The sequence below is a fragment of the Balaenoptera ricei genome, chromosome 20, assembly GCF_028023285.1.
Source record: "Balaenoptera ricei isolate mBalRic1 chromosome 20, mBalRic1.hap2, whole genome shotgun sequence".
In the NCBI taxonomy this organism is placed as follows: Eukaryota; Metazoa; Chordata; class Mammalia; order Artiodactyla; family Balaenopteridae; genus Balaenoptera; species Balaenoptera ricei.
The window spans coordinates 2,152,189-2,178,741 of NC_082658.1; the positions used below are offsets into that span (position 1 = coordinate 2,152,189).

A 26,553-nucleotide genomic window follows, 5' to 3' on the forward strand; every position below is an offset into this window, starting at 1 on the left:
GAGGAGAGACAGGCTTTCACGGGGGCGCCGGGGGCGGCGGGGGCGGCGGGCACCACCTCCCGCCTCAGTGCTTCCTCCTGCCTCCCCCTCTGCCGTTTCTGAATCCCAGCTTGGGGTAAAATGCCAGGGGTCACGGCGGCTGCCTCTCCAGCCCTTCTCCTCCATCAGGTCACAAGAGCCTCCGTCCACAGCTGGCAAAAGCAAGCGTCCGTCCGTTCCTTTATTCACCGGCCGCAGAGGCCAAGGCCGAGCACGAGGGTGAGCCGCGCGCTGGGTCTCCGGGAGGGGAGCGTGGGGTGAGTTACGGAAAACGTGGGTCCGCTTCCTAGCGCGCTCAGGCTGGAGGAGAGTCAGGCGGCGCTCAGCCGAGATCAAGAGCAGAGGAAGCGGGGCCCGCAGGGCCCGGAGCGGACGGGACGCGACCGCGGAGGCCCTGGCTCGGGCCCGCCGCCCCTGGGCCGCTGCACGGCGGCGCCGCCGGAGAAGGGCCGTGGGCACGCTCACCCCCTGGCGTTGTCCAGGTGAATCAGGAAGCCGTCGTCCCCAAATTTGCTGAACGTCTCGTAGTGGTGCCGGTCCATGTTTCCTGTGGAGGAGGGAGGCGTGGGCGCGGGCTCCCGCCCCGTGAGCCCCGCGGGGCACGGAGGCCGGAGCCGGAGCCCGGCCGCCAGCTGTGGCGCCCCCAGCGTGGCCGGTGGCATCGCGGAGGGAGCAGGAGGGAGCCCGGCAGGCGGGCAGAGCCGGTGTGAGCTGCTGGCCAGTCGGGGGCTTTGCCCCGGCGCCCCCGCTCAGGCGCGGCCCGGGCTCCAGAAGCACACGGGCCGCCTCCCGGGGCGCACGGCCGCCTTCCTGGCGCGCCTGCCCTGGGCGCCTCCCCGCAGCCCCCCGGCCGGAGCGGAGCCCGGCCTCTCGGGCAGCCGCGTCCCCGCCCTCACAGTGACGTCCCCTCCCGAGGGCGGCCCGCGCGCTCCTGTCCCCGGGGCCTCTACCACTTGGAGCCCGTGGGTGGCGCGACGTTACTGAGGCCGGTGGCCCAGGCCACCAGGGTCCCCGCCCGGCCGGGCCCCGCGGGCAGCACCCACCCGTCAGGAAGTCGAAGATGGCCATGTCGATGATGTTGAGGAGACGGCCGCTGCTGCTGTGCGGGTAGACCTGCTTCACCGTGTCGCAGTAAAGAGGGTTGACCTCCCACCTGGGGGAGAAGAGGACCTGGGCTGCAGAAGCCGGGCGGCAAGGCGTCCGCGCCCGCATCCAGGCCCCCCGGTCCTGCCCGGGCCGCTGGCGGCAGGCGCCCCCCGGAGGAGCTGGGCAAGGACCTGGGCAAGGACCCGCCGGAGCCGCGGACTCGCTGGGCCAGAACGGCTGGGGCCCGTTCTCTGCGCGTTTCCCGAGCGCCTGCCCGGCTGGGCGCTGTACTGCCCGTGTGCCAGGGGGGCACCTGCTCCCTCTGCGGCCCCCCGCCCAGCCTCTCGGGCGCTGGCCCTCCGCTCTCCCAAGCTGCTCGCAGCGCCCCCGCCAGCCATCCTCTGCCATTTCTCTGCCACATGGGCTCCTCCGCCTAGAGTGCCCCCAGGTCCCTTTTCGTCTGGGGGGGGGGGTCTTCCTCAGCCTTCACGAGTCCCTAAGGATCTGTCACGTCCCCCAGAGATTCTGGCCCGGTTACTCCTCTTCCCACCACGGTTGGGGTGTCTGGATCAACGAGCCCATTCATTCAGTCGCCTCGTATTAACTGAGGACCTGCCCTGTGCCCGGGAGTGTGCCACGCCCTGGGGAGCAACCGTGAGGTCTCGGCTTCACGGCGTGGGCTCAGCAGGCCCGGTCCCTCCCGCGGCCTCCCCGTGGGCATCTCTGCGGGACAGCAGGTGGGTACTGCGTTCCCACAGCCTGGCCACCGTCTGCCGCCCCGCTGGACCGCAGAGCTTCTTGAAGGCACAGCCCTGGTCTGTCCTTTCTGTCTCCCCCAGCATCTAGTGCTGGGTACGCAGTGGGCTCTTTATAACCAAACGCGTGAAGTAAAGGGACGGAACGGACAGCGGGCCCCACGGGAGACGAGGCAGAGGAGGACCGAGGCAGCGTCAGGGCTCCCCGAGCCAGGCGAGCAGGTCCTTGGTCCAGGGACCCACTCACTCCTCTTTGCCCGCCAGCGAGTAGGAGCGGATCCAGGGGCTGGGGACGGACAGCCGGGGGGCCAGGTTGAGGGACGGCAGGAACGCGGACAGCGAGCCCTCCAGCAGGTGCGGGTTGCCGCACACGGCGTACTCCGTCTTGCACAGGTACGGGCACTTGGCGAAGAAACACACGTTGCTGGCTAGAGGCAGAGAAGGAGCTCAGTAAGAGGAGGACGCACGCCGTCCTCCTGCCCCACGAAATCCATGAGGCGGGAAGGGAAACCCAGAACCCACGGCTCGGGGGGAAAAGGCCGGGGAAGAAGAAAACAGACCTCTTCCCGACGTAGGGGCTTGTGGATGCTGTTAAACTGAACATCCTGGGGACCAGCTCGCAAATGTCTCAGAGTAGAGACAGTGTGGCGGCAGCCTCGCTGCATTGCGCCCACGCGGCCAGCCCGGCCTTCGTTCGGATGGGTGGCATCTGACTCGGGGGCGGCCAGCATCAGAGTTCAGGGCCCAGGGTGGTGAGCGTCTCATGTCCAGCCGTCTCCCATCCCCACGTCACCTTGTGTGACGCCCAGGTGGCCCAGGGTGCGAGTGTCTGATGGCAGCATGTAGCCGCCTGATAGGGGATGGGGCCACCAGCAGGAGGTCAGACCACACTGGCCAACCACATTCTTAGACCCAGAGTGTTGCTTTGGCCAGAAGCCTACCTGGAGAGATAAAGAAAACACTCTGCAGGATTTCATTCTTGGTGACCTCCAGGATTTCCTTGGTGACATTGACTAGCCTCCCTACGGTCGGTGGTACCCGTCGGAAGTCCAGAATCCTGAAAGAGGGGGAGCCCAGTTCAGATCTGGGGAATGATCGCCCATTAGAAATGGACCTGCTGCGAATTCCCTGGCGGTCCAGTGGTTAGGACTCCGTGTTTCCACTGCAGAGGGCACGGCTTCGATCCCTGGTCGGGGAACTAAGATCCTGCCCTCAAGCCAAGCGGCAGGATCCAAAAAAAAAAAAAAAAGAAAAAAGAGAAAGAAATGGACTGGCCTTCTGACCACACCCAGCCGAGGGCGGGGGTCTCCGCAGTGCAGAGCTGACCGTGCCGAGGGCAAGCCTGCATCTAAGGGGCTGGGAGATGGGGTAGGAAAGGAATCCTTATCCCATGAGGCCTCCTGGGCAAAGCTTCCGCCCTCCAAGCTGTGTCCTAGCTCAGTGCTTCTCAGGCTCCAATGTGCACATGAGTCACCCGCGATCTTGTTCAGATGCAGCTCTGAGTCAGTGGGTCCAGGGTGAGGCTGAGAGTCTGCATTTCTGAAGAGCTCCGAGGGGGTGGCCAGGCTGCTGGTCCCCAGACCACACCTCTAGTAGCAATGACAGGCAAACAGAGGGAGCTAGGAAACTGAGGAAGGTGCTCTCACCTTTTAGTATCGTGACCTTGAGACCCTTTGGGGAAATGGCCGTGGGCACATTCTCCCCACTTTCAGGGCAGGAAACTAGAGCCAAATCACAACGTCAGGTTCAGGTGTAGCTTGGGCAGTCTGGCAGGGTTAGTTTTCTTACTAAGTGACTCTTTTCATTACATACAATAAAAGGGCTTGTGGGGCTTCCCTGGTGGTGCAGTGGTGAAGAATCCGCCTGCCGATGCAGGGGACACGGGTTCGATCCCTGCTCTGGGAAGGTCCCACATGCCGTGGAGCAGCTAAGCCCGTAAACCACAACTACTGAGCCTGCGCGCCCTAGAGCCCGTGAGCTGCAACTATTGAGCCCGTGAGCCACAACTACTGAGCCCACGAGCCACAACTACTGAGCCCACGAGTCACAACTACTGAAGCCCGTGAGCCTAGAGCCCGTGCTCCGCAACAAGAGAAGCCACTGCAGTGAGAGGCCCCCGCACCGCAACTAGAGAAAGCCCGCGCGCAGCAACAAAGACCCAACACAGCCAAAAATAAATAAAATAAATAAATAACAAAAAAGGCCTTGTGATTTTCGATCCACGGGGTTGGATGGGTCGTGTTGGGTTTGAAGGTGTTGGGACCCACGAAGAAGATGAAGTGCCAGGAAGAAGTCGGGGGGGGGGGCAGTGTCTCCCTGGGGCGCCCTCTGGGGATTGGCCTCTGCAGTCAGCGCCGCCTCCCTGGGGCCAGACCCTACCTGTCCAGGTGGAAAGCTGCAATCTCAGCGTTGTGTCTCTGAAAATCAATGAAGTAGAAGAAGTCCTCGGGCGTCTCTTCATCTCGCAGCTGTCTAGAAGGAAGGAATCACGCCCTGGACTCAGACCTCAGCTGGGGGCCTGAGAAAAGAGCTGACACACATGACCAGACAGAAAGGAAGACACGCCTTTATGCTTTTCAGGGAGGCACGGATGATGGGACAGCACATCAGGAACAGCCCGTGGCTCCCTCGGCTGGGGAGACCCACAGGCGGGAGGAGTGAGGCTTCTTGCAAGACGCGGACCATCCTGGAGGCCCCCCGGTGCCAAGCCTCCTTCTCGAGCAGCTCTGGTGACGGCCGCTGATTCTCTGAAAAGCCCAGTGGTTGGAGGGAAGAAATCCACTCTTCCGCAGAGACACAGAAGGCAGGGCACTGGCTAACACACCAGAGGTTGTGTACACCCGGGGGCCAAGGATTAAGAGAGGTGGGGCACGAGACAGAACTTTATAAAAGGAAAAGTGCCCTACAGGTGCGATTTAGCATGACTGACACGGAAGAGCGAAAAGTTCTGGGTCTGTGCATCGACCGTCTACTCAGAGGCACCTCACCTGGGTCGTGAGAGCGGGTCCTGCCAGAGATTGAAGGGAGGCTAATGCAGAGGATATGTACTTATATACAGTAAAGAATCCCTACTAGATTCCTGCAAAGCACCATCCTGCCTGGTCATGAAGGGCCGGCTGGCTATGTACGTTTAGGTGCCTCCCAGTAATATGAAGGGGATCCCGGCTGCTGGGCCCAGGTTGACTGGCCTCAGTGCTGATAATCCTTGGAAGAAGGATGATCTTCGAATAATTTTATAATCCACCGTGCGGGGCTGCACGAGGGCTGCGAAAGCAACGTGAATGTAAATCAGCGTAATGTTGTGTAATGAGCTGTAAGTGCGCGGCGCCCGAAATGGAAACAGTGACGGGCGCTTCGTCCCAAACACCAGCCAGTCCTGGAAACCACGGCAGGGGGCTGCTCGGAGTGGGCACTCTCCTTTAAAAGGTGCCGCCACACTTAGAGTACAGCCCAGGCCTGACCCAGGGCTGCTTAGAGCATGGCCGAATGTCCAGGCCAGCAAGGACTGTCCGTGTGTCCCCAGCTCGTTTGCATTCCTGAATTCTCTATGTAAGAATACACAGTCTGGGAATTCCCTGGCGGTCCAGTGTTTAGGACTCGGCACTTTCACTGCTGCGACCCACGGGTTTAACCCCTGGCCAGGAAAAAAAAAAAAAAAAAAAAAAGGTAAAGAAAAAATAAAAATTAAAAAAAAAGAGAGAATACACAATCTCTGGGATGCCCTTTAGAATTTTCTAAACCATCATTTCTTCACTTTTGTATGGCATATTTAGGCATGATTTTAAATTTGAAAATCATTTCTCCTTTACGTCGGTACTTCCCAAAGCTTGAGAAGCACAGATGTATTTCTCATTGCATCTATTGAATTATATTACATTAAAAGTATAATCTTTGTGGTCATACTTTGTATTACCCAAAGATAAATTTCTACTTTCCTTTTTTAAAAAGGGATAAATGCTGTTTACTTGTAGAAAAAAAATGCATGCTTTTTCAAGAAATACATTTTAAAATGATACTTTGGCTTGGGACTAAATTTTAGAAAATGCAGATTAAACTTTGTGTTATGGCGTGAGCATAGATCAAATGGCTTTTGTGACCTAATGTTGGAAGCTTTTGCATTATACTCAGGGAGACAGCTGGTTCAGTTGAGCACTTTTTGCGTTTTGTTCATAATTGACAAGGCAGAGAAGAGATTTCAGGCCGTTACTTCATGGGCTTTCTTGCAAATAAAACACTACAAGTGTGAGTAGTTTTTCCTCCCCCAAATAGAGCTCATCCACTTTCCATTAGCTTCCAGTTTTAAAAAATTACAGACATCTTAATGTGCCACATATGAATTTTGCTCAGAGAACGCAATTGGTGGATCTGGCAATAAATGGTGAATTTGAAGATTTATCATTATTTTGACGCTTCTCTTTAACGTCTCGTGTTTCTACATCAGTGTTCCTTCTGCTTCCTCTCTAACTGATGCTCAGTTAGGACTCTACATTAAACATGCACGACTAACCATAACGATCATTTAAAACTCTCCAGTGGCCCAAACACGACGGTGGCTCTGTGTTCAGCCGAGTGGCACCCAAGAATCTTGTGCCTGCTTCTGGACCTGGGCTGATTGCCCTGTGTGCGCAAAGCTGTCACTCTCTTTTAAAAGGAACACAGTTCTTTTTAGTACTTGATAGGCTTGAATATAAGATGAGACCCCCCCACCCCAAACTGTCCCTCAGAAAAGGGAGTCTTTCCATATTCAAGGGCTCCCTCTCAATTTCTTTATTTTGTTTGGGACAGATTCATTCAGCTGAGATGCTGCTTTTATTACCTGACTGAACTGGTTAAAACAGGCTGCTGGTGGTGACAGGGCAGAATTTAACATGGGTTTAACATTGACCCCAAACTCGACTCCAGCGATGCTGAGGACCAATGTCAAAAATTTTGGACGAGTGACATGTGAGACTGGGGTGGGGGGGAAGCAATATTTCCAAATCTCGGTATTGTTTTATATGATGAGATTTTTCTTCATCGGTAAATTAAATACAGGCAGACATTCCCTTGTTTCATGTACATCATTATATATTTATTTATTTATTTTGTAGTACTCCGTTTCTTTTCTTTTTTGAATTTTATTTCTTTTTAATACAGCAGGTTCTTATTAGTTATCTGTTTTATACATATTGGTGTATATATGTCAATCCCAATCTCCCAATATATCGTTATATATTTAAATTGACCAAATAACTAGATTTTTGGATTTTCACATGGAAAAATGGAGGATCTCCTCGTGTGGCAGTGGTTTTCAAGACTGTCCTTGCCTTGGGATTAGAGGGGGCCCCCAGACCAATCCTATTGGACCCCCTGAGGGTGGGATTCAGGCATCGGGGTTTTTCAAGGCTTCCCAAGTGATTCAACGCACAGCTGATGTATTATAAAGCTCTCCTTAGTACTTTATATGCCTAAGTATGTAAGTGCTTAGTGCTTAATAAGGGTTTTTGCTAGGGCAGTGCAGGGATCAGAGCTAAGACTCTTTATTTAGTGCTCATTCGACCATCAGACCCACCTACAGGGCCTTCAATATGCCTCTCCGTTGTTGGAAGTTTTGGAATCTAAGTCAGCCGAATGGGATTCCACCGGAAGACCGTGCCTTCTGGCAGAAAGCATGACTTGGGTAACGGGACCCCTCCTGGGCCATTTTCTCTTGGGCGTGTCGTGTCCAGGGAACCATTCCTGATTCAGGAATCTCAAACCTCTGCTGCAGACCCTTTGGGGGCCAGGAACCCATACGCACACCAAGCTCTGTCCATAGATTGAATACATATTATTTCACCCACATAGACACACTACAAAATTTTAAAGGCATGTATTTGCTGTTGTTATGAATAAAATAGAAATTAATTTAAAAGTGTGATTGGCTGTAGAGAACAAACGTATGGACACCAAGGGGGGAAAGCGGGGAGGGGGGTGATGGTGGTGGGATGAACTGGGAGATTGGGATTGACATATATACACTAATATGTATAAAATAGATAACTAATAAGAACCTGCTGTATAAAAAATAAATACATAAAATTAAAAAAAAAGTGTGATTGGCTTCAGGGGAGCCTTTCTTCATGGTCTAGTTTTTCAATCAAAACAAGTATTATTATGTAGATATCTCTAACCTTTTTGAGGGTCCTAGCCCTGGAAAAAAAGCGAGGCTCATTTCTGGAGGTAGAGTGTGAATCTGGAAGTCCAGCTGCCTGGTTTGAATCCTGCTTCCACTGCTTGCAGCTGGGAGGTTGGGGCGAGCTGGCCTCTCCCGGCCTCAGTGTCTTCATCCATAAAGTGGACATTATTAACAGTCCCCAACTCAAAAGATAGTTGATGATCCAAAGGCACAATGCATGTCAAGTGTGTAGCAGAAATACTAGCAAAGACCCAGCTCTTACTATTTTGAATCATTATCACCAAAACAGCTGTATGCTTGTGCAGATGGCCCCAAAGAGAGTGTATAAATGCTTGGCTTAAAGATTTTAGACCACTTTTATTCATTTTTGGCTAGAACTCCCCCAGGGCTGCCACAGCTGTGCATATGGAGGTGAGGGAAGCACTCACTTACCTCATAGGTTTGAACATGGCCTTCCCGAAGTCCGAGAACCTCAGAACCAGTTTGAGGTGGACCCCACTGGGCTTCACGACTGTTTGGGGAGAAGGGGGAGTTAGCGATGCTTCTGGGCCCAAGCTCCGGGCTGTGATCATTTCCTCATTCAGTAAACCCAGCCCATTGCTTCTCCTCGCCCTTCTTCCTTGAGACCCTAAAGGGCAGGACTTGCTCTCAGAGCCAGCAGGGTACAGTTCATCGGGTCAGGCCGTGGAGAGTGTGTCCGGGGACTCAAGACAAAACTTCCTCTGCTGTTACAGGGAAAGGGCAAGACAGTGCAGCTTTCCCCAGAGGGACACTCGCTGAAAACCCCAAAGGATGTTTTCCTAAGAAGAGCTGACCCCTTCCTCTTTGCTTCAGCTGTGCCTTAGAGACTCTGATTATGCCCCCTGTTACATGGCATTAGACTTGGTTATTGATATCTCTTCCTACGTAAAACTGGCCACCTGGGCTCTGATGGGGCTTGGTGACACCTGAGGTGCACGTGCATGATCTTGACAGTGGGTACTGCCTCCTGATGTGTGTCCTGGGCACCGCACTCGCCTGGCCCTGCCCCGGCCCTGCCGTCAGCCCTGCGAGGGGCGGGATAATGCCTCCCTCACCTTTGCCTTCTAAAAAGTGGCAAATGGCAGGGGCGAAACTAAAGAAAACGGAAGCCCCAGGCCCTACAAACTTGTGTCTTTAACAAGTCGTGACACACGGAAATTTCTGACGTGTGCTCAGTTCATCGAGGTCACTGGAGGGGGCTCCTCGTGGCCGGCAGTGACTGGTGGGACCTCAGTGTCCAGGCACACCTGTACCCAAGTCACAGCGCCCTGGCAGGGACCGTGGTGTATCTCACGCCTATCTTTTTGGTTCTACTCATCATTTACCCCAGGGGGTCTCAACCTTGGCTGCATGAGGATCACCTGGAGCGTTTTTATATAAAATGCTGATGCCTGGGCTTCCCCCTGGCAATCGAATCAAAACCCCTGGGGTGGGGACCAAGACGCAGCAATTTTTAAAGCTCCCTGGGTGACTACTCTGCCGCCGGGTTGAGAACCACCGTCCTGCACCACTGCTTCTTAAATCTGAAAATGTACTCTAGTTCCTTGAGGATTTTGTGAAAATCCAGATTCTGACTCAGAAAATCAGGGCGGGGACTGAGATTCTGCATTTCTGACAAGCTCCTGGATGGTACGGAAGATGCTGGGCCAAGGACCGCATGCCGCCCAGCAAGGCCCTACCCAAGAGCTCCTCTTAAATGCCGTTTCTTTTGTGCGGGGAGGTGGGGAGAAATGTAGGTTCTCAGAGGTGAGGCAGAGGGACTCATGCGCCTCAGCTCCTGACGGATCCCCATGGAGGGGACAGCTGGACCTCCACGTTGCTTCCAGGTACTGGGGTTCACAAGGCAGTGAGGGGATGGAGGGGGATGGAGGTGGGGCGGGGCCACGATTGGTCCAGGGCATGGGCGTGGCGTGACTGGGGCGCGCGGCCAGGGCCTGGGGCGGGACCGGGAGTGGGGTGGGGCCGGGGATGGGGCGGGGCCACGGCATGGGCGTGGCGTAGCCGGGCACGCGGCCAGGGCCGGGGGCGGGGACGAGGCCAGGGGCCGGGGCGGGGTTGGCGATGGGGCGGGGCCAGGGCCCGGGGCGGGCCGGGGATAGGGCGGGGCCACGGCATGGGCGTGGCGTAGCCGGGCGCGCGGCCAGGGCCCGGGGCGGGGGCGGGGCCGGGGATGGGGCGGGGGCGGGGCCAGGGCCCGGGGCGGGCCGGGGTGGCCGCGGGTGGGGCCAGGCCACTTACTCTGGGTGCAGTCGCAGGCTCCAAGCAAGGCTTTCTCGTCCTGACTGTAGTCTGTGAAGGAGGAGCAGGGCGCTGAGAACCCTCGACTCTGGTTCAGACACCAGAGGGGGAAGCCTGGAAGGCAGCCTGGGGCCCTTGCGCATTCAATAGGGGACCTCCCCGAGCCCCATTTGGGGCCGCAGCCTCCCAGCCTGCTGCATCCAGGCCCCATGCTCTCTAGCCCTTCCATGGACGCTCCAGCAACAGCTGGTGGGGAAACCGGTGCTGGCTGGTGTCTGCAAATCCCTCAGTGTGTCCCTTTGGCTGGCGTAGTGCTCGAGGCCTCAGGCAGCAGGCCACCACTGGGTCCTCGGCCAGGTCACTTTTAAACCGTCCGAGCCTCAGTTTTCCCATCTGTAAAGCGGCAGTGATAATGTCTACATCACGAGATCACTGTGTAAGAGGGAGTCGCCAGATTCAAAAGGAGCACTGGATCGGTGGTGGCCATCGCCTTTCTGTAAGCTACGGAACACCTCCTGTGCCTCCCTTATGGGATTGTGATGAGATCACGGTTGTAAGATCTCTTTCAAAGGGAAAGAGATCACTGTCTGTGTTTTTCTTCTTCTTTCTCTCTTGGGTGTCAGAATCAACCCTTTACTCTTTCACCCTGGAGCCTGGCCTGATTGGGGTTTACCCAGCCTCTCTGGGAGAGAGTCAGTCCATCCCGCCTGGTCCTGTGACCCTCACCAGCGCTGATGGTGGGAAGGTGCCTCATGTCGTGGAGAAGTTTGCTGACGACAGGACTGGACCGGGAGTACAGGCCGTGGCGGCTGATCCCCAGGTGGAACTGGACCCAGCTGGTCTCCAGGCGGAGCTGCAGCGGGGGATCCAGGGAAGTGAGATTCAGCTGCTCCTTGTATATCTTGTGTCGCCTGAAAGAGCAGGAAGAGTTTTTCTTCAGCTGGCGGAACAAGGGCGCAAAGACCTGCCGAGGCACCTTGTCTGGACTCTCCGTTCTTTCATTCATTTGGCAAGAGTATGAAGCACCTGATATGTAGGAGGCTTGATGCTGTGCTTAGGGTACCATGGGGGACAAAGTGGCCACAGGGCTTCCCTGCCCTCAGAGAGTTTACAATCCAGTGAGCGAAACAGGCAAACAGTTACACAGTGCCACACACACACCCACAAATACCTAACCACAGACCATGACGAATACTGTGAAGGAAAACGGCAGACGGTTAAGAGGCAAATTAGGGTCCTCGTATAATCTGGGATCTCAGGGAGTGATCCTGGGCCTCCTCCGGCACTTTCCCATGAAAAAGTCTGTATTTTATATTTCCCAATATTTCCTGACCTTAGGAGTCAGGAGGTAGGAGAGAGAAGGTAATTGATGAGAATGAAAAGAATGAGGGTCAGGATTGTTAAGGAGAGCTGGAAGCTGAGTGAGATTAATCAATACGTCCTATAAGAAAAGAAGAATTGGGCTTCCCTGGTGGCGCAGTGGTTGAGAATCTGCCTGCCAATGCAGGGGACACGGGTTCGAGCCCTGGTCTGGGAAGATCCCACATGCCGGGGAGCAACTGGGCCCGTGAGCCACAACTACTGAGCCTGCGCGTCTGGAGCCTGTGCTCCGCAACAAGAGAGGCCGCGACAGTGAGAGGCCCGCGCACCGCGATGAACAGTGGCCCCCGCTCACTGCAACTAGAGAAAGCCCTCGCTCAGAAACGAAGACCCAACACACCCAAAAATAAATAAATAAATAAAATTTTAAAAAAGAAAAGAAGAATTAATTAGCCATATACTGTTGGTTCTGCTCAGGACACTTTTCTGCCAGGGTAAAAAGAAAAAGCTGAAAAACAATGCCACTGCCATGCAGAGGCTCAGAGCCCAGTCTGGGAGACAAGCGGTACATCTGTGAAATCATCAGAGCAAAATATAAGGCAGTTGTAATCAACTGCTGGACATGTGTTCAGACAAAAACGCCTTAACATTTTGGGGAAGGGAAAGACGATTATATGGTGAAGTAGTCAGAGGAAGACTCCGATGGGAGAAAGTGGACTTCAGCTGGATCCACATGGGTGGTGTTTGGATTGAAGGGGAGACGTGGGGTGTGCTCCTGGACTGGGGACAACATGGACATTACGAGAGGCAGGCGAGGGACAGGTATATCTGAGGATTAGAGAGGAAGGATAGAGAAAATAGATGGCTGAGTGAAAAGATGGAGGTCTTCTGACTGGAAAGCAAGGCGAGTCGGCACGTGTCATCTGGCGAGGTGAAGCTGACTGGGGCGGGCTAGGTGGGATTATGGGGCAGGGTTTGGGTGTCCCTATACATCCATATTTCTCAAACCGTGATACCTACCTCTGAGATCTGTGGTGGGGTACATAACAAAACAAACACGGCCGATATTCTTGGCGTGTCAAATGTTCTCACTGGTAAATAGTTTTAAAAATTCCTTTTATATTAAAATAAATATAGACACGTTATGGGGAGGAAAATGAAACAATCATTTTTAATAGAAAACAGTAGTTTTCCAAGAAAATTTCACTTGGTCACCTCAGACTTTACCTCCAAGGGTCCAGACCCTCAGGAGGGAATGGAGTTTTGTTTTGTTTTGTTTTGTTCTGCACTCATCTCGCCCTGTGTGAATACAGTCAAATAATAACGCTGTCCTGGGTGAGAGTCAATTGTCTTGAGGAAGAGGCTCAGTTTTATAAACTGACGTGGAAGGAGGGATGTCTGGCGGCTCTTGGTCCTAGCCTTCTTGGTACCTGCTCCAGGGTCCTGGTGGCCTCTGGGTGCCCCTACTTTTGGAGACCTTCGCCTTATACCATGTCAAACATATTAAAATCCACCCCTCATTCAATATTTTTTGCTATCCCTTTTTTTTTTTTTTTTTAATTTTTATTTATTTATTTATTTATGGCTGTGTTGGGTCTTCGTTTCTGTGTGAGGGCTTTCTCTAGTTGCGGCAAGTGGGGGCCACTCTTCATCGCGGCGCGCGGGCCTCTCACTGTCGCGGCCTCTCTTGTTGCGGAGCACAGGCTCCAGACGCGCAGGCTCAGTAGTTGTGGCTCACGGGCCTAGTCGCTCCGCGGCACGTGGGATCCTCCCAGACCAGGGCTCGAACCCTGTCCCCTGCATTGGCAGGCAGATTCCCAACCACTGCGCCACCAGGGAAGCCCCTGCTATCCCTTTTGAGAGTTTTCTTTTATCATTCTGAATCTGTTAAGAATAAAGTATCAAAGTAAACAAACAACAACAACAAAGAATAAAGTATCTAGTAATATAACCAAGTCAACAATACCGGGCCAAAGTCTTTCTAGAGCTTCCATCAAGGAGTCCTGGCTCTATCCCCTGGATTTATGCAGAACAAATTCCTTCCTTACATTGTAGCCTTGTAAATATTTGAAGATGGATGTCACGTGACCTCAGTTCCCATCTTCAGGTTGAGTTTCTGCATTCCCTTCACCACCTTCCCAGAACACGGTGTGAATCCATTTGTGATTTTGGTTATGTGGATCTGTTTCCCTCTTCTTTCTTTCTTTCTTTTTTTAAATATTTATTTGGCTGCATCGGGTCTTCCTTTCGGCACTCGGGATCTTTCGTTGCGGCCCGTGGGCTTCTCTCTAGTTGTGATACATGGGCTCTAGAGCACATGGGCTCAGTAGTTGCGGCGTGCGGGCTTAGTTGCCCCGCGGCATGTGGGATCTTAGTTCCCCGACCAGGGATCGAACCTGCGTCCCCTGCATTGGAAGGCGGATTCTTAACCCCTGGACCACCAAGGAAGTTCCACTTCCCTCTTATTTCTGACACCCAGAATGAAATGCAAGAGCCCAACATGGATCGCCCAGTGCAGAGCAGAAGAGGATAATTACCACCCCCATTCAAGATGTTTTCTTTCTATTAAGGTAGCCAAATAATGAATAAATGTGGAGAAACCACATCACATATCTCTGAGAAAATAGAGATGTTGTGGTTGGCAGAATTCTAGAACTGGCCTTCAAGGTTCCACGCCCTCATCTCTAGAACCTGTGAACATGATGACCTGTCACTCCCAGGATTATTCTATGTTGCCTGGCACAGTTGACCGGGGATGAGGAGATTATCCAGCAGGGCCTAATGTAGTTACATGACTCTTGAAAGCAGAGAGTTTTCTCTGGCTGGTAGCAGAAGGAACCGAAATGTCTGTCGATGGATGAATGGATAAAGAAAATGTGGTATATACACACAACGGAAGATTATTCAGCTTTAAAAAAGAAGGAAATCCTGCCTTTTGCAACAATATCAGTGCACCTGGAGAACATTAAGCCGAGTGAAATAAGCCAGACACAGAAAGACAGACACTGAGTGATCTCACTTCTATGTGGACTCTGAAAAAGTCAAATTTAATAGCAGCAGAGAGGAGAACAGTGGTTGCCAGGGGCTGGAGGGCGGGGGAAACGGGGGGGGGGGGGGATATTGATCAAAGGATGCAAAGTTTCAGTTGTGCAGGATGAATAACCCCTGGGGATCTAATACACAGGATGGCGACTCTAGTTAATCACACTGTACTGTATACTTGAAATTTACTAGAAGTGTAGGAGATCTTTGTTCTCCAAAAGGAGGTGAGAAAAGATGGCTGGGACGTCCCCCCAAGACAGCAAGCTCTGGGCAGGCAGCCTTCCAGCTGGGGGTGGAGGGGAGGCTTGAACTACTGGTATAATTATCCGAAGTGTCTCATGTTAAACTGCTTCAGTCCTAGCAGTTTACTAGGTCTGCAGGCCACCGGCCAGCTCTTCCTTACTTTATTCACATTTATTTTTATTTTAAAAGAGAGCCGGGCCAGGCTCTAGTTCCCAAGGCTACTTTGAGGCTTAAACGCTGGGACTGCTCGACTCCCCTGGGAGTCTGATGGAAAAACTGCAAAGTCCTGAGCTGAGTTAGTCACCCTGAGCTAGAGCAGCAGAAAGAGAAACAATGATTCTGGGATTTGGGAGCAGGGCTGGGGAAGAGGTGGAGTTTTCTTAAGTGGAGCTGCAAGCTGATGGGTTCCAGCTACAACAACAGTCCAACAGTCGCGGCTCCAGCCTCCAAAGAGAAAAACAAATGTGGCAAATTGAGTGTAACTTCCGCAGGAGGACGACTCGTTCTTGAAAACGTTCATATTTACTGTTGGGTGGGGATGCATAGCTCTCTGGTTAGCGATTCTGCCCTTTCCAGGGCCAGTGTCACAGCCTGGGCGGGGCCCGGGGGGAAGCACAAAGAAAGGGCATCACGGGGTCCTTCCCACTGGGTTTTTGTTTGCTTGTTTTTGGGTTTTTTTAATGGTTAAGGTAGAGCTGCTCAGAGTTGTCTATTTTTTTTCTTTCTTTCTTTTTTTTTTTTAATCAGAAACATTGTTTGTGTGCTCTTTGTTCCTTGGGGACAGCTAGCAGGGGTGTGCTGGAGCTGGCTTGGACAGGTAGCTTGACATCTGCCGTCGTGGGAGAATTTACACCATGGAAACTGGCAAATGTGACAGGTCGGGGCTTTTTGGCCCCCAGAGGAGAGCCCCTTCTGCAGCACACTGGCTTGTGCTCTGATTATGGTTGTGTGCTTGCAAACATAACAATGGTAAAAGAGATAACCAACAAGGACCTACTGTACAGCACGGGGAACTCTGCTCAATATTCTGTAATAAGGATCTAAATGGGAAAAGAATCTGACAAAGAATGGATATATGTATCTGTATAACTGAATCACTTCTCTGTACACCTGAAACTAACACAACATTGTTAATCGGCTATATCCCAATATAAAATAAAAATTAAAAAAATATGGCGAATACAGAAATTACCTGCTTTTTTTTACCTGTTTGTTATACCCAAGGAAAAAAAGAAAGTAGATTTCTAAAAACGCAGCTCAATGTGGCAAAAGTAAATATCACTATATTTTAAAAATATTATATATATGGGGGGAGGGATTGTTATGTAGAGCATCAGCCAAGATAATCCTGGTCTTTAAACTAGCCTTACTTTTAAAGGAAGAAATAAAGTAGATACCAAAAAATAAAGCACAAAGTATTGATGGGATGTTGCTTTCATTCATAAAAAGAAAACCTCAGTTACAAGTCCCATGACCTTAAGGTGAGGAGTAAAATCCACTCTCCTCATTACCCTCTGAAGTACTGGAGTTTTCCACAAAAATTGTTTTGAATAGGAAATACTTACATGGTTCAAAGTTTTAAATTTCAAAAATCTCCCTTCCATCCCTGTCTGCCCGTTCACCGACTTCCATCTCCAGAGGTAACTGATGTGGCCAGTTTTTTCCCGTTTCTCTCCCCTTTTACCCTTATAGGTTTTGTAGCATAAAATCCACGCTGTCCTGAAACTTGCTTTGCTCTCGTCACTAGGTTTTGGCAACTGTTCCAATTCAGCACCCAGAACGCTCCTTATTCCTTTGTAAGGCTGCCTAGTATTCCAGTGTTTGGGAATCACAGAATTCACCTTATTCCTTCTTGGTAAAAATCTAGGTTGTTTGACATCTTTTGTTACTGCAAGCGATGTTGTGAAGTCTAACCTGTACCTGTGACGTTTCCCTTGTGCGGGAGGACGTCTGTACGGTGAAATTCTAGAAACGTAATTGATGGGTCAAAGGTAGATATTAATACATTTGTCATTGTTACAGAAATTACCAAGCTGCCCTCCTCAAAGGGTGAGCAGTGTCTGAGACTATTTTCACGAAGCTTTGCCAACAGTGTTACGACACTTTTTGATCTTTGTCAACCTAATAGGTGAAAAATGGTATCTCCGTGTATTTTAAATGTGCATCTCTATCTTGCTAGGAGTTAAGCTGTGCTGACCACGCAGCTGAGCATCTTTCCATGTGTTCAAGAGTCATTTCTATTTCCTTTGCCCATGTCTGTGCTGGGTTGTTCATCTTTTTCTTATTGGTTGTGCACATGTAGAAAATCAGCTCTTTTTCCCTACTATGATTTGCAAATATTTCCCCCACCCCGATTTTTGGACTTTATTTGGGATGATCTTTTTTCATGCAAAAATGTTGATTTTTATAAGGTTGAAATGACCACTCCTTTTATTCAGGCTCTGACTTCTACATTATACTTGGAAAAGCCAGTCTCACTTTGAAGTGACAGGAATACAAAGCCAAATCAAAGCAAATCATGGTTCCTTCTAGTATTTTCTGGTTTCATTTTTTTCCATTTAAATATTTAGTAAAAGGTATGTAAAAAATATTTAGTATGGTATGCACCTTTTTCCCTGCTAGATAGCTAGCCAGTTCTCTAAAAATCATTTATTAAACAGTCCATTTTTAAAAATCTCACTGATTAAAAATGTCATCTTTTTTCACACAATAAATTTCCATTTATAGTTTTGGGTCTATTTCTGGGCTCTCCGTTCTGTTTCATGTTCTGTCTAGCCATGCTCCGGTATGATAGTTTGAACTTTTAAAAAACTTCATAAAACACTTTAATAGCTGGTAGGGCTAGTCCCCCTTTATTGCTCTTTTTAAGAGTTTTCCTACGTAGACCAACTTGTGTAGTTACCTACATGAATTTTACAATTATAAGATGCTTTTAAAATGGAAACTTTAAAAGGGTTTAAACAGGCTTATTGAGTCACATCGAGTATAATGCTTTCTTGCATTATTGATGAAAGTATAATTGGCACATCTTTTCAGAGGGCAACTTTCCATTTCAAAATTTATAATGAGTTTACCCTATGACTCAGCAGGTGCCCAAGGATGGTTGCCATTTTTAACTATTATTACTGCTAGAGAGCAGGTAGATCATCATATTTGCAGTGGGTCACTAGAAACCACCGGCTTCACAAGCCATAGCAAAATCCTCGGAACATCCTGTAAGCAAGGGAAGGACCTCTGTCTTACTGCTGCGCTACACACTGCCCTTCGCCTGCCCTGGCACGTCTGCAAGGTCACAGATCATCCCAGGGACCCGGGAATCCCACTGTGGCTCGTCTGTGGTCTCCAGCTGTGCTAAGGAAGCAGTAGCCAAGTTATCTTTGGGGCATTAGAGAAAAATGCTCTCTCCATCCTTTGACTGTTCAGGCAGGTCTGGCCTGGGGCTGGGTGGGAAGCCTGGAGCTGGGCACCTCAGCTGCTGCCGCCCAGCTAAGTGAGGGCCTGGGTCCTCTTCCTGGGATGTGGGGAGCCAAGAGCACGTGGAGGACGCCATCCCGGACTCTGGTCCCTCCTGGGATCCTCAGGGCAGAGCCCCTGGGGTGTGGTATTCAGGGGCCAGATGCTGGCAAGGAGGGGAGACAGCTGCTGTGACTCAGAGGGTTCAGGAAGGACCTGGAAGGTTCTCAGAGGCTTGGGCGCCACCCTCCCCCGCCCCACGCTCCCAGTCGCTGAGCACACGGCTTCAGGTCTGAAAAACTTCCTCGGTTTCTCGATTTCCGGTCTGGAGGAAAGACAAGGGGAAGGATAGACCCCCTCCCCACACCTGGTTTCAGGGTGTAGATGCCTCCACTGTATTGAGGTTCCTCATGGGGCGGGGTCAGGCCCTTTGGGGATAATTTTGGCACCAGACCCTGCAAAGAAATACGCAAGAATACTGTCTGATGGCCCATAAAGCGGAGAGGCTGGGGCCGGAGTGGCAGTCGAGGCCCCATTAGTTCCAGGAACAAGCTAGTCACTGCTCAGGTGACCTGGTTGCGAAGCGCGGGCACCTCTGACTCCTGTCCCCCCCAAATCGTTCCTCAAACCCGCAGTTTCGCCTCTGCAACCTCTACAGTGTTCCCTTGCCTCCTGCTGCCCGGCCACCTCCGCCCGCACGCCTCGCCTGGAGCCTGCAGTGGCCTCTTAACGGATGTTCAGGACTCAAGTCTCCCCCCCCCCCCCCCGTCTCTCCAGGCTCCGATCTCGGCCGAATTATCTGGAAATCAGAGCCCCAAGCACGCGTCTCCCTCCTGCAAAATCCTTCGCCACGTCCTTGCTGCCGGTGAAATCTGGTCCAAAGCCCTGATTCTGGTATCCCCCAAGAGCCCCTCTGACCCTTTCTAGTCTTCCCCCGCCATTCCCTTCCTACCTAAGCACTATGTTTAAGGCTCCCAGACCTTCCTCCCCACCTCGGGCTGTTTCTCCCATGGGAATGCCGACTTCCACGTTTTCATCTCCAGATTCCAGGGTCCGACTCCCAAGGAACGTCCTCTTTGAAGCTTTTCCAATTCTGCACCTGGATGTGAGCTTTCTCTCTCGCTCCTGCAAATCCGTATACACCTCCCGTCTCTTCTGTTGTTCTTGCTGTATGCAACAGGTGCTCAATAAAGTTTGGGGAACCAGTGAATGTGCTCCTTATCTCACCCACAGTGGGCGCGCAGCTCTGTAAGAACTACCCTCTGTATTTTTCTGGAAAGACAATTAATGGGAATCACAGGCTTACCTAAGAGCAGCTGATTTGCATGCTTCTTGGATAGCGTATGTTTGCTCTAATGCTAAAGTTTCCAGAAATCCTGCCTGCCGTCCTTCCTTCTTTCTAACCGTAGCACCTCGTAAATTTCCTGGTTCTCCTGAGTCAGGGCAGACTGAACCGATCCTGGGAATTAATTTCTGTCCTTTCCGGCTGAAATAACTAGTCTCTCTTTGGCATTTGGACCCACGTTCCCTGCCAAAAGCAACGATGCCAAGCCCTTGCAAGCAGAGCTATTTCAGCTGCATGCCTGAGAATTTATATTTTGCTACATTCTCTCGTTATGAAGCTGTGATGAGAGATGACATACTCTCTGCTTTAAGGGCTCACACTGAGGTCCCCTGGGGAGGAATCTGGTGATAATCCATTAATTATTTTCTAATTGGCTGACCCCCTGCTTGTTTTTTAGAGCTGTTCGTTCCCAGCATGGCTGGGAGATGCCGCGCCTGGCGGAGAAGTGTGATGGGGCTCCCAGAACCCCATCAACCTGGCTTAGGACAGATCATCTGCGGAGGTTCACAGAGCCCAGACCATCTTCTCCCAGCATCCTGAGCAGCCGGAGGGAGGCGGGGCTGTCAGGCACTCGGGCAAAATTCCCTCTTTTGGAAACTCAGTTGAGTGGTCGTTGTGCTGTAGCATCGGGAAGGAGATGGGGCGACAGTGAAAGATTTCAGAGCCATGTGGGTTTTCTTCCCAACAAAGCTCTACGTCTCTCGAGGGCTGGAGCCTGCCTAAGATTTTTACATCTTCCTTAGCATTTGACAAAGTGCTCTGCGTGCAAGAAATGTTCTATAAATAACTGATTCTTAGATGCCTGAACAATTTTCCTGCTGCAAAAACTCCATCAGACTCCAAAATACTAGTATCAAAACTTGGGGCGGGGGGGGGGGGGGGAGCGAGAATCTCTTGAACACAGGAATTGCACTAGAATTCTGTCTCTGTTAGAAGGGAACTCATAAGGTTACTTATTGACTTATTTATTATCTTACTCATCTTATGAATTTCCAAAAGCACTCTGCCATGAAGAAAATTATAAAAGCATGACAGTGAGCCTCTAAGGGACTCGGCTTTCGACCTCAATCTGTGCCTCTGTTTGATCCACGGGTCTGTTTCAATATTCTTAGCCTTGACCTTGGTCTTAGAAAGAACATTTTCCCAGAGTTGCTTCGTTTGGGCAGTGACGAGTTTGGAAAAGCCTTCCTTCATTTTGTCCTATTTCTCCTGTGAATAAGAAGGAGCTGGGTTCAGTGGGACCTGATGCTTACACATTTGGAGGACCACTTCTAGGAAAAAAAGAGTACAAAACTGTGAATACAAAATTAGACATGCGAGTGACTATTTCTTTGGAATGAGAAAAGATATCAACAAATCACTAGTGCCCTGAGGATTTAGATCCCTTTTCCCTGAGATTTCATACTTAACGTAGAAGCTGCCTCTTCTTCCTAGTCAGCACCCCACTCATCCCACTTACAACTTCCTGCACCCACAGGGGAAGCAAGAGGCCCTGGGCTGAAGCTTTATCAGCTTCGTGGTAGACCTGCCTCAGATGGGCAATGACACAATTCACAACCCAGAGCTTTTGACTGAATACCTGGTATGAATATCACGGGCAGGCACATAACTTTAGGGAACTCAGGGCTTTATGTAAAGGACCTCCTTGCTTCTCCTAGCCAACACTTGATAGGGGAACATTAGCACAACAGCTAATGAGGACAAGTGATGGAGGCCAAGAAGGCCGTGGGCTTCTGGAAATGGTTTTTCTGTTTATTACTCGAATGGACTTTATTTCTGAGACCATCGGGTCCCTGCAGGCTGCATGTTCTCACTACAGAATTATCTGGAACAGCCAACTCTCCCCAAATACACCTCAGCAGACTGGTGGGCTCACCATCAAAATCCTGTGGCTTCAGGGAACTATATTCCATATCCTGGGCTAAACCATAATGGAAAAGAATACGAAAAAGAATATATATGTGTGTAACTGAATCACTGGAAAAGAATATGAAAAAGAATATATATGTGTGTAACTGAATCACTTTGCTGTATAGCAGAAATTAACACAACATTGTAAATCAACTCTACTTCAATTAAAAAAAAAAAAAAATCCCGTGGCTTTTCGCAAACAGGGCCAGGATACTAATGGGCATCTCCCCACTGCTCCATCCCACGGGTTCCAAGAGCACAGCCCCCATTGCAGCCCTTTCTGTTCACCCGCCTCCCTCTCTGTTTATCCCTGTGCCCTCGAGGCCAAGGCAAGTCCACGGAAGCTGTGAGCCAGATGGATCTGCCACCAGCTGTCAGACCCCAAAGCGGGTCCCCAATCCCGCCTCACCTCCTCATCTCACTTCCCAAGACAGAAAAGCATTCACCCCCTGGAGTCCTTCAGTCTGAAGGAATGTCCGCTTCGCTGAGCCCATGGGCTGCGGCTTGACTCTTAGGGGTAGGTGACAGGTGACGATGCTGCCGCATCTGTAACTCAGAGTCACTGTTAGTGCCGAGCCTGCACATCCAGAGAGACAGGGCGGGTAGGAGAGGCAGGTCCCTCATCCGGAGTCCCAGCTCTGCCACGCTCGGCTGTGTGACCTAGGGCTGGTTCCTTGACATCTCTGCACCTCTGAAAAGTAGGGATAATAAATGTACTACCTTAGGGGGGTTTTAGTGAGGATTAAATTAATTAATAGGTGAGTGAGTTATTACTATGATTTCTAAGATTCCATTTGTATAGGGTGGGGAAGGAGGGCCGTGAAGGATTATTGTGACCTCTGCTTCATTTCCCAGTTCCCCGAATTCTGCTCTATGCTGCATCCCTGCGGCGGGTTGAGTGCTGGGCCGAGATATCCATATCCTCGCCCTGGGACCCGCAAATGTTTCCTCACACGACCAGAGGGACTTGCAGAAGTGATGCAGTTAGGATCTGGAGGTGGGGTGCTGAGCCTGGATACCTGGGTGGGCCCCGGAGGTAACCACAAGTATCCTCATCCGACAGGCCCTCGGCGGATACAGAGCAGAGCAGGAGACCACGTGGCCCTCGAGGCCGACCTTGGAGAGGAGTGACCCGGAGTCAGCAGAGGCTGGAAGCCAGAAATGAATTTCCCCCTGGAGCCTTTGGAGGGGGCATGGCCTCACCTACACCTTGAATTTGGACTTCTGCCCTCCAGAAATGTAAGAGAATAGATTTCTGTTGTGTTAAGCCCCGCAGGGAGTGGTGACCTGTGATGGCAGCTCTAGGAAACGAATCCAAGCAGCTACTGGGGCCACAGCTGATGGAGCCGATGGGAACCACCAGGCAGGGAGTGGTCCTGGGGCACCGCTGCTGCCGGGAGCAAGTCCACGGGGCTCCCCCCAAGGAACCGACTCCCCCATGCCCAGGAGCTACCACTGGGTGGGGGCAGTGGATGCTATTAGGTTGGAGAGAGGCTTCTGCTTCTCCCCCCATCCCAAGTTCTGCAACGTGGTTGCCCACTGAGCCCTGTAAATGGACCTGGCTGGCCAGTGGAACAAGCTCCCAGGAGAACACGAGAGCCCTGGCAACGGCTGGCCGGCTGTCTGGCCCCCTCCTCACGGCTGTCCCCAGCTCTGCTCTCACGTGAAGTCATCACGCCAACGCCGATGGGGCTCCGTGCCCGCCCCCCCCCCGCCCCCCCGTGAGCAGCCCACACCCACCGGCTCGGGACCCTCCTCCCCCTCCCGAGGGCGCAGGGACACTGTTGGCCTTATCTCACAGACAAGGAGGCCGGCACGGGTGAGCTAGCTCAAGGTCACCTGGCTGGAGAGTGCCACCACAGAGCAGCCGTGTGAACCGGGCCAGCTGGCTTCTGAGGTCAAGTTCTGCATTCCCACTCGACGGGGCCTTCCACACGGGGGCCCACGCCCCGCCCTCCGCTCCCCGCGTGGAAGCAGCGCCGAGCCCAGGCTCCCTCTGACCTCCCGGCTCGTCCCCAGGGAGAGGGATCCATAGGCACGTGATGCCACCAGGAGCTCCATCCAGACGGGGAGCGTCGCTGGAGACAACGTCCACTCACCTGGGGGCTGGCTACTGCGGAAGACGTTACTACGTGGAGCTGGGGGTATAGGGACAAAGGGACTTGCTGGACTCACTCAGAAATCCGAGATAAAGTGAGGAACCTCGGTCCTTATGACCCAAAATGTGATCTTGTTGTTTTTTTTTTCTTGGTCTTATCAAAGTGGTTAGACTTGCCCGTTTTGCTCAGACCTTGCTGATTTTTTTTCCTATTTATTTACTTATTTTTAATTCTATACAATTTTTAAAGGTTACTTTCCATTTACAGTTATTACAAAATACTGGCTGTACTCCCTGTGTTGTGCATGCATCCTTGAGCCTGTCTTATGCCCGACAGTTTGTACCTCCCACTCCCCCCCACCCATATTGTCCCCCTCACTGGTGCCCACTAGTTTGTTCTCTGTATCTGTGAGTCTGCTTCTTTTATGCTCTATTCACTAGTTTGTAGTGTTTATTAAGATTCCACATATGAATGATATACGGTATTTATCTTTCTCTGTCTGACTTATTTCACTAAGCATAATACCCTCCAAGTCCATCCGTGTTGCTGCAAATGGCAAAATTTCGTTCTTTTTAATGGCTAATATTCCATTGTGTATACATATACATATATGCATCTGTTGATGGACACTTAGGTTGTTTCCATGTCTTGGCAACTGTCAACAGACCTTGCTGATTTTGGATGAGCTAACAGAGCGAGGACACTCCTGGAGCTCGGACTATGGGCTCAGTGAGACACCTGCATCTCCACCCTCGCAACAACTTCCAGACCTATTGCCGAAGATGAGGGCAGATTGGACATCCTGCAGAAGATGGCAGGTCTTCTTAGATCCTGGTCTAAGGGATCCCCAGAGTCAAGGTAGGGACCTAGCAGAGAACTTCTAGCTGGGCCATGTTGCCCAGATTCCGGTCCTGGGCACAAAGCAAAGCACCAGCACAACTAACACACATCACTTGCCCCATGCAAATAAAATTGGAAAGAGTTGCAAACTGCAACCGCTCTGGGAGAGTCACAGTTACATGAAGACAGTAAAGGCTCTGAGAAGTCCTGCAGTCAGGCTTCCTGTGCAGAGGGCACTTCCTAAACCTTTCCTTTACAGAGCCCATGACGACATGCACTGGATTCTGTGTGGCGCACAACGCATCTTGAGAAACATTAAATATTAACACTGAACCCTCAACCTCATCACGACGTGACCATTCACAGAGCTGAGGTCCCACAGCTGTGAACTACATTGTTCCATGGGATACGGCCTCCATGGTGTAGACCAGAGGTTGTCAACTAGGGGCAACCTCACCCCTCACGGATGGCAATATTTGGAGACATTTTTGCATCTCAGTTGGTGGAGGGGGGTGCTGACAGATACTGCTAAACATCCTCTAATGCATTCTCCTCTTTTATTTAATTTTCTGTTGAGCCTAGCACGACGGAAAATCATCTGCCCCAAATGTCAGTAGTGCTGAGGTTGAGAAACCCTTGGCTGGAGTTACAGAATCATGAGCACAGAAAGCACTTAGTCCTCTGATAATGACCTGAAAATTGCTATGATGGATTCTGGACTCTGCGCAATTTAATATTTTCCATAGACAGCATAAAAGCCTTCCTCAGGGTCTCCTACACTCCTCCGAGATCCTCTGCACAGCAAAAAATCTAAGTATTATTTAATTGTGTAAAAAAAAAAAAAAAACAACAAATGTGAGTCAGCCGTCATTTAGTTGTCAGGCTTATACTGACCTAACAAGCATATGGATAAAATACCAACACACGTGTTACTTGCAAAGGATGCACTACTAAATTCTGGTTCTTTCCTCTTCCAACTGTGCAACCTCAAATAGACAAATATATGTTTCACACACACACACACAGTTAGCAAATGACACTGACATTGGAATTGGATGGCTGTGTATCGCCCCTCCTCCACCATTTTCCCGAGTGCAAAAAGCAGAACTGAGGTCTAAAGGCAGCGCTCAGCGTGGACTAAGAACAAGGAGGAGACTAAAAATCCACACGCTGGGTCCTTCAATAAACAAAGGTTGAAGGGAATATACATCTTTTCAAAAGTGTTTGAACTTTGCCTTACTGCCTGTCACCAGGCATGTGCATCCAAAGGAGAGAAGGATCCGACTGTAGGGGCTGGAGGCACATATTTTCATGGTTTGTAGGCAAATTTCCTTGTGGCTTCCCCACAGATTAAATTCTTTCAAGTCCTTGGCCCATGCGCTGGTGCTAATTTGCATGGTGTTATTTTTCCATCTGATTTACACACGAAGAGGATAATTGGCCTCTTTTCCTCCCGAGCATGAGAAGTCACCCGTGGGGTAGGATAAGTTATTGAGATATTAATGTGGTTTTTGTTCTTGTGGAATTTTACCCACCCCTATTCTAAGAAGGGGCCGGACTTTGTGTTTCCCTGTCTTAGCGGGTGTTTATGATCCAGGACCAGGCAGACATTTAGACAGGATTCCCCACTCCTTCTCTGGCTTTTAAAATGGTTTTATTTTCGGAAAGCCTAAACTCAGCGAAGGGAGAGGCTAGACAGGGCAGAGAGGAGGGAAGTGCAGGCAGAAGCACACGCTTTGGGGGAACAGGCAGATTCGCCAAGATCAGGAAAGGAAAGTTGGCTTGGGGTGGTGAGTCCTGGAGGTGACCCTAGGTGGCGGGAAGCGGCTGTGCGGTGCACCTGGGAAGGCGCATTTCAGGCACCAGCAAATAGTCCCGCGCCCGAGCTCGGCACAGAAGCAGCCCTGCCACCCTCATGCACGGGACCAGGTGACAGAATGAGGACCACAGACCTTCTGCTACCTAAGACCCTAAGGACATTCCCCCGACACTAGGGGGTCTAGG

The 26,553-nt window shown here is 51.2% G+C and overlaps 1 protein-coding gene across 4 annotated transcripts in view; it reads right to left on the reverse strand.

Annotated features, from left to right (window-relative positions):
* Positions 1-26,553, reverse strand: part of FAM20A (FAM20A golgi associated secretory pathway pseudokinase) — a 46,911-nt gene that overhangs the window by 1,923 nt on the left and 18,435 nt on the right. For all 4 annotated transcript variants that reach the window (XR_009499582.1, XR_009499583.1, XR_009499584.1 and 1 more), the window contains exons 2-9: positions 11,023-11,207; positions 10,297-10,347; positions 8,470-8,548; positions 4,260-4,352; positions 2,822-2,937; positions 2,128-2,308; positions 1,083-1,192; positions 505-586 (exon numbers count right to left, since the gene is read on the reverse strand). Coding sequence is in view for 1 of the 4 variants with exons in the window: in XM_059907512.1 (XP_059763495.1) it covers positions 505-586; positions 1,083-1,192; positions 2,128-2,308; positions 2,822-2,937; positions 4,260-4,352; positions 8,470-8,548; positions 10,297-10,347; positions 11,023-11,207 (897 nt within the window). In the remaining 3 variants the exon portion in view is untranslated. The remainder of the gene's footprint in view (positions 1-504; positions 587-1,082; positions 1,193-2,127; positions 2,309-2,821; positions 2,938-4,259; positions 4,353-8,469; positions 8,549-10,296; positions 10,348-11,022; positions 11,208-26,553) is intronic.